Source organism: Molossus molossus, unplaced genomic scaffold (assembly GCF_014108415.1).
Source record: "Molossus molossus isolate mMolMol1 unplaced genomic scaffold, mMolMol1.p scaffold_m16_p_17, whole genome shotgun sequence".
Classification (NCBI taxonomy): Eukaryota; Metazoa; Chordata; class Mammalia; order Chiroptera; family Molossidae; genus Molossus; species Molossus molossus.
The window spans coordinates 58,761,109-58,768,552 of NW_023425352.1; the positions used below are offsets into that span (position 1 = coordinate 58,761,109).

At 43.1% G+C, this 7,444-nt stretch overlaps 1 protein-coding gene across 4 annotated transcripts; it reads left to right on the forward strand.

The window, feature by feature from the left end:
• RPS24 (ribosomal protein S24) lies at nt 1-7,118 on the forward strand. 4 transcript variants are annotated; one of them, XM_036265644.1, is made up of 8 exons: nt 1-75; nt 1,458-1,523; nt 1,890-2,099; nt 3,211-3,321; nt 3,447-3,449; nt 4,127-4,144; nt 6,602-6,623; nt 7,027-7,118. In XM_036265644.1, the coding sequence occupies exons 1-6, from the start codon at nt 73-75 to the stop codon at nt 4,130-4,132; spliced, it is 399 nt and encodes a 132-aa protein (XP_036121537.1). In that variant the 5' UTR covers nt 1-72; the 3' UTR covers nt 4,133-4,144; nt 6,602-6,623; nt 7,027-7,118. The 4 variants fall into 4 exon arrangements, with proteins under 4 accessions (XP_036121537.1, XP_036121539.1, XP_036121540.1 ...); XM_036265646.1 differs by lacking the exon at nt 4,127-4,144; XM_036265647.1 differs by lacking the exons at nt 3,447-3,449; nt 4,127-4,144.
• Nucleotides 7,119-7,444: the final 326 nt, after the last annotated feature.

The following is a 7,444-nucleotide window of genomic DNA, read 5'->3' on the forward strand; positions in this document are numbered from 1 at the left end:
CGCGTTGATGTGATTGGCCGGCGAAGAGTGGCTCTCTTTTCCTCCCTGGTTGCCTGAAGATCATCTTCCATCATGGTGAGTCTCCCTGTACCTATGCAGTCATCCGCTGCGTATCCGAGCCATCCTTCGTCCCCTGCTCCCTCCGTCTGCGCTACAGCCCCCCGAAACTTTGTTGCTTCCCCCTGGCGGCGCCTGACTGAGGCCTGTTGCCGAGGGCCCGGAGCCGCCCGCGGTGCTTTCCAGGCTGCGCTGCCGCCCGGGACACACCGGGCGTCAGGGTCGAGGATCTCGGGAACAAGGGAGCGACTGCTACGTTTGTTAGCTTCGTAGAGCTTAGAGGATTGGGTGGGGTGAAACACTTCGCGCCTGTCACAACTTGGGGTAGTTGGTTTGCGGGGGATGGCAGCCCTGGAAGTGAGGGTGCCGGCAGCACCCGGGTCAGTTGGGGCAAATGAGGCCGTAGCCAGGTGTAAGCCTGAACACTGTCAGCTGATCGGATCCTTTGGTTATATATTAGGGGAACTGATGCCCTGGAAAGAGAAGCCAACATCCTAAAGTTGTGATTAGTTAGGTCGAAATTTGAAAGGTTCAGCACCAATATTTACGTCCACTCCACTTGTGAACCATTTTCCCCTGACCCTTTAACTTTCATGATGAGATGCTGTGAAGTTATTTTCGTGCTGGTTTTCAAACAAATTGAAATCTAACTAGCAGTCGTTGGCATGTGAAAGCCTTCTCCTCCGTCTTTTGGTAAAGTTTTAGTCCGTAAACGTGCTAAATGCCAACATCCCTTTGCTGTTGGGATATTCACGGGCCATAGAGCTGGTCTTTCAGGAGGGGTAGTTCACACGAAGCGCTTGGGTCGGATCGGTGCAGGATGCTTCAACACTGAGGCACAGTTTTACTCCAGAGAAGCTGTTCTAAACGTTACAATTGGGAAGTGGGGGCGCTACTGTCATCTAGTGAATAGAGGCCATGTTTGCTATCAAACATCATAAAATGCTTAGTTCAGTCCCCACAACAAAGAATTCTAGGGACCAAAATATCAGTAGTGCTGAGGTTGAGATAACCATGCTCCAGGGTGATTCCTGTGACGGAGTGAAGTAACACTTCCAGGTTCACGGAGAGCTGTCGACTGCGTTTTCTTGGTACGCAGTTGGTGTGTGTGAGGTGTGCCCTGTGAGTTAGGCACTGATAGTGGGTTAGGAGGAGATGGGAATCTGTGCCTTTTTTCTTTGTCTTGAAGCTTCCCTGTTACTAGTCCATGTGGCTCTTGAACATTTGAAATGTGGCTCCTGCCGCCGTGGAACTGCATTTTAAACATTTAATTTTAATTAATTGTTCACATATGGTTTGGTGGCTACTAATTTAGACAGTGCAGTTCTAGATCTTGAAAAATCACAACAATGCCAAAGGAAGGTTGAGTACTTTTGTTAACTAGTGTGTTATGTTTTTAGAATGACACAGTAACTATCCGGACCAGGAAGTTCATGACCAACAGACTACTTCAGCGGAAACAAATGGTAAAGAAGGGGCACACCAAAGTTTGGTTACTTGTTCTTCATTTTTTAAAGATGTTTCATTATAATAAATACTAAACTTACCCTGGCCGGTATGGCTCAGCGGTTAGAGCGTCGGCCTGCGGTCCAGAGAGACCCGGGTTCGGTTCCCGCTAAGGGCATGTACCTCGGTTGCAGTTTGTCCCCGGCCCTGGTTGGTCGTGCGGGTGGCAGCCACTTGATGTGTCCCTTTCACATCGATGTTTCTCTCTCTCTCTCTCGTCCTCTCTCTCCCTCCCACTCTATCTGAACAAAAAATGGAAAAATGTCCTTGGGTGAGGATAAAAAGTAAATAAATAAATAAATACTAAACTTGATACTCCCTTTTAGGTCATTGATGTCCTTCACCCTGGGAAGGCAACAGTACCCAAGACAGAAATTCGGGAAAAACTAGCCAAAATGTATAAGACCACACCAGATGTCATCTTTGTGTTTGGATTCAGAACCCATTTTGGTGGTGGCAAGACCACTGGCTTTGGCATGATTTATGACTCCTTGGATTACGCAAAGAAAAATGAACCCAAGCACAGACTTGCAAGAGTAGGTATCTTCATTTTGTTCAACTGCTGCCGAAGATATTTTCAACAGTGTTGTGTTGTGCAATGAAATAAGAGCAAGCAGTCTGGGGAGGGACAATATACAGACGAGACCTAAAGGACTCTAATGATTTAAGAGAAATGGTTCTCGGATAAAGGAATGGAGAGTATAGGGGTTCAGAGATGGGGTCTGCAGCATTTGAGGGGTTAGCTTTTGAACTGGGTCTGGAAGGACAGGTAAAGTATTATTCCTGGAGATAGGAACTGGAAGTAGGGATGAGTTTGGAAAGGTAAGTTGGCACCAAAGAAAGCGAGATCCTTAATACCAAATGTCTGAGTTTGGACTTAACTTCCATAGTTAGTCAGGAACCACAAAGGTTTTTTGATAATCTCTTGAGTGCCAGGAATAAACTAGAATAAACTGTAGTAGTGGACTGGGCAAGCTTCCAAGCTCACATTTTAGGTAATAAACTAAACCAGCAAGTGGATTGTTACTTTTTATGTCTATCCTCTTAAGCCCTTTATCTTGCTGTTAGATAAATCTAATCTTCCTGTGGAAGAGCTGTGGGGGAAATCACTGGTGTGGTAGACAGATGCTGCACTTTTTAATTGGGTGGTCTGGAGGCATTGAGGTGACATTGAACCTGGGGTACTTGTAAAGATGTGGAAGCAGCCTTCTAGGCAGTGGGAACAGAGCAAAGTAGGCAGAGAGAAGACGAGTAGACGTAGCAGTCTCCATGGAAGGTGGGTGGAGCTCTTGGGAAAGGTTCCTCTGTCAGCTGGGAGTAATAAATCTGGAGATGAGATGGAAGAGATTCTGAAGAGAAGTTAGAATGTGGGGAACTTGTGAGCTGTAGGTTCAAGTCTGGACAATAGTAGCCAAGATCCCTGAACTTAACATGCAGGGAGTATTGAGTGGATATTAGTTTCCTGTGCTATTATTTTGTACACACTGTTTTCTTAATTTAATGACCCTTTCTATTAAAGTATTAAATATACTTGAAAATTTTCAATTTGGGGAGCTGCATTTCTCGAGCTCCAACCTGGTCTATTTTACTGCCAGAGTAGTGGGTAATGATGTTTTGCAAGTCACCTGTGCATCCTTCCTCCTTCAGCATGGCCTGTATGAGAAGAAGAAGACCTCCAGGAAACAGAGGAAGGAACGCAAGAACAGAATGAAGAAAGTCAGGGGGACGGCAAAGGCCAACGTTGGTGCTGGCAAAAAGGTATGGTTTATCAAGGAAATACGGAAATGTCATTTACAGGTCTTTAGTTTCTAGAAAAGAGAGGTTTTATTTTTTTTAATAACCTTTCTTAATGTTTTTTCCCTTCCACTTCTTCTGGATTACAGAAGGTAATGTATTTTGAGAAGCAGCATAATCTAGTAACTTAACACCACCTCAGTAAAGTAGCTTCTCCCATAGTAGCTTTGCCACAGCTCACGAATTAGCACCATATGGGGGCCACATTGATTCAGTGATAATCCTGGTGAGTGCCTTGCAAGCCCAATCAGGAGTTTTTTAAAAATGTTTTAGAAATGTGTTTTTATTGACCCCCCCTCCCCCCAGAGCGAGGCAGGGAGGGAGAGCTAGAAACAGTGATGAGAGAAAACATCGGTTGGCCGCCTCCTGTGTGCCCCCACTGGGGATTGGGCCCACAACCTGGGCATGTGCCCTGACTGGGAATTGAACTGGTGACCTTTTGGTGCATGGGTCCATGCTCAACCAGTGAGCCACACTGGCCGGGAATGACTGGACTTATTTTAAAATGGACAACTGGCTTAAGAAGCAGTTGAATCAATGTGGCCCATGTTTTCCTGGCATGCTGGAGAGGCAGCTGAAATCTCAATTGTTTACTTCTCCAGTTCGCCAAGACTTAAGTGATTTTAATGATAAGCAGCTTTTACCAGCTTTGCCTAGCAAATTCTAAACAGTTGAATTAAGGTGTGGTTGTTAAATTAACAAATAATCAAGTGTTCTGTGAATTTTTTTTTTTGCCTTTTCCATCTTTCTTGGATTTCTTGTTCATCAGAAATGAAGTGTCTGGCAGGTACTGAGATTCTGAGCACGGTGTGGGGATGCATCACCTTCACTGAGTTTGCTTTGATGCTTTGCATGTTGGCTTTTGAACGACAGTTTCAGAGTGTGGTTTATTTTAACACCACTGCTCTGTTTTAAAACAGTATATTGTGAACAAAGGAGAAAAAGTTCTAACCACTCTTTGGAAACTCAGAAATGCATGTTATGTTGTTTAGTGACCAAGTGGAGGAAGGTGGATATCTTACTAAGTAGGCACCTTTTCAACTTACACTTGGAAAGCTGTGTCCCAGAAAGTTACTACCCAGGAAATGGCTTAACTTAACACAGGGCTTGGGAAGGGTCCTTTCATCCAGTTACCAGCAGTCTTTCCCTTGAAGACTAGGGAGACTCATCTGTTCCCTGGCAGCTCTGGAAAAAACTGGCCCAGGAAACCTGTCAAAGCCTTTGTCCTGGGATGATCCACTCAAAACTGCCTTGTACCAGTTCCTTTTCCATTTCATTGCTTTTTACTGATCTCCAACTTTTTGTCTGATTTTTTTTTTATTTTTTTTATTTTTTCTTTTTTATTGATTTTACAGAGAGAGGGAGAGAGAGAGAGAAACATTGATGAGAGAGAATATCCATTAGCCGCCTCCTGCATGCCCCCCACTGGGGATCAGTCCCACAACCTGGGCATGTGTCCTGACTGGGAATGGAACCTGCGACCTCTTGGTTCATGGGTCAATGCTCAAACACAGCCACACCAGCCGGACTGATTTTATTTTTTAATAGAACATTTTTCAATATAATTGTGTATTCACATAAAAGCTTTTGAATAAATATGCTTTTCCCACAAGTGTTTGGTCAGAGTGGTCCAGTTTTAAACACGTTTTATAAATTTGAGCAGCCTAAACCAATAACATGTTGCGGGCCGAGCCTGGGTAGGATAGTAGGATTCTGAAACGTGGTGGTCACTGCCCCTGTGTGCCATGACTCCCTGCCAGGCCAGGCAGCAAACCTGTTCTGCCTGCGTGGAGCTCAGATCACATCGACTTCCCAATGCCATGGAGTTATAGCAACAAACTGCCGGGGGATCGCTCGCCACTGAGAGCCTCTCCGTGTGCGAGGCTTGTGCCTGCGGACGGGTTCTGGAGGCTGCAGAAGACAGTATTGTCTTAGATCTGAAGGATGTTTAACACGTTCTTGTCTTCATTCAGCCTGAGTCTCACGTGTTGGGGTTACCTGTGGGGACCTGAGCCATCACTTCCTACTTCAAGTTGCACTGGTGCATTTCACTAGCACTGCTCTGAAAAGCCAACTGGAAAATGCATGCATCAAATAAATGTTTTATTTTTATTTATTTATTTATTTAAAAATTCTTTTTCTTTGATTTTAAAGAGAGGAAGGGAAAGGGAGAGAGAAACATCGATAAGAGAGAACATTGATTGGCCGCCTCCTGCATACCCCCCACTGGGGACCGGCTCTACAACCCAGGCATGCGCCCTGACCAGGAATGGAACCGGCGACCTCCTGGTGCATGGGTTGAGGCTCAACCACTGAGCCATACTGGCTGGGCTATTTTTACTTTTATTTATTTATTTTAGAGAGCAAGAAGAAGGGAGAGAGAAACGTTGATTTGTTCCGTTTATCTATGCATTCATTGGTTGCTTCTTGTATGTGTCCTGACCGGGGATCCAACCTGCAACCTTGCTTGGTGTATCAGGACAACACTCCAACCAACTGAGCTATCCGGCCAGGGCAAGCGCGTGTATTTTTTTGGCTAAAAAAGTCAGGCGTATTAGTGTTCCTTTTATTTTAGCCTTTGTTCGGATATTGGAATTGGTATTTGCTTTTTACCTTTTGGGTGCAATGAGTTATTTTAAATTAAGGACTAAATCTCATGTTTGAAGAACAATTGAAGCATTTTTACTTTAAATTCTGCCTCTTTTAATATTAATTTGCATTACTTTTGTTTGCTCTGAATGGTGGCTTTTAAAGTATTGAGCTGAGACAAGTTTTAAAAGACTTGCTCGATCATTTAGAGCTCTCCCATTATCATTAAATTAGATTTTAGTCTGGGGTGATTACAAAATATCTTGATGGTGCTGGTGTGTAGTGTGCCCAGCACCATGTTGCTGGACAGAGCAGAAGGCCCCAGGCTTAGGTATGCCTACTTCATTTATAAGTAGGCAGTGGTAGCCTGGGTTGGTATTACTGTTATACCGATCTCTTCATTGTGAAGTCACGCCACCTTGTTTACACAAGAACCATAGTAAATCAGGCAAGGTATTCTCAAAACTGGGAGTAATAAAATCAGTGAGAGTGTCTGAGTGTCCTGTATGCAATTGCAAGGAACAAAATGATTATCTTTAAGGAATCTGATTGCATGCACTCAAATGCAGGTTATTTTGGAGTTTAAAAGGGACTATTAATGAATGTTTCTTTCCCCTCTTCCTTCTCCCTTCTCCCTTCGTTGCCACTTATTCAGTGAGCTGGAGATTGGACAACAGGTATATATAATTCAAGCTTTTTCATTTAGATCACTAAACTTCTTGGTTTACTGACACAGTGATTTAAAAGTAGAGCATGTGAAATAGATGTAGAAGTAGATTTACAAATACTCTCAGGAGATGTAGCCTGTTAAATTGTAGCCTGTTTAAATACTAATAGTGACATGATTTTGTTTTAAAAATTTAGTAATTAACTTATTTTTTGTTTTATTGCTAACTTGATTGTTTTTTTCCTTGATGCTTATATTGTGTTATGATTATGCAGACCTAACATGATTCTAGGTTACTAATATTTGTTCTGCATGAGTGTCATTAATTTTGGAGCTTGTTGAAGACTTTGAACTTGAATATTAAAGTTCAGTTTAGCAGTTGCTAACTAACTTTTTTTTTCTTTGATTTACAGAAGGAGTAAAGATTCTTCAGTGACTTTATCTGTGGTGATTGTGCAGATTTTTCATGAGCGAATTAATAAATTAAACTTTTATGTGTCTGGTTGTTTGAAATATGTCTGACGTTTATTGGGACTAATTAGTTTGCTGTTTAGCAGACTTAAATTGCTGCCCAAGTTCACGTGTTCCATTAAGCATTCACTGAAAACTTGGCATGGTGGGATGGTGATTCCTCCATTTAATAGCAGAAAGACAGACGCCGGGTGTAGAATATGGGCAACATGGGAGATGTAGGGCCAGTCTGGAGTGCTCATGTTAGTATTTGCCATCAGTGTAATTTGTCTCTGCAAGAGACACTTAAAATCTAGAACCCCTTAGTTCTTGTTACTGAAAAGATTATTTGCTGGCCTCAATAAAAATTCAAATTAGGTC

Bases quoted from the DNA above. Each gene is read 5' to 3' on its own strand.
- RPS24 (XM_036265644.1), top strand. The intron at 1,524-1,889 runs GTAAAGAAGGGG...ACTCCCTTTTAG, and splicing joins TACTTCAGCGGAAACAAATG to GTCATTGATGTCCTTCACCC. The intron at 2,100-3,210 runs GTAGGTATCTTC...TTCCTCCTTCAG, and splicing joins CCAAGCACAGACTTGCAAGA to CATGGCCTGTATGAGAAGAA.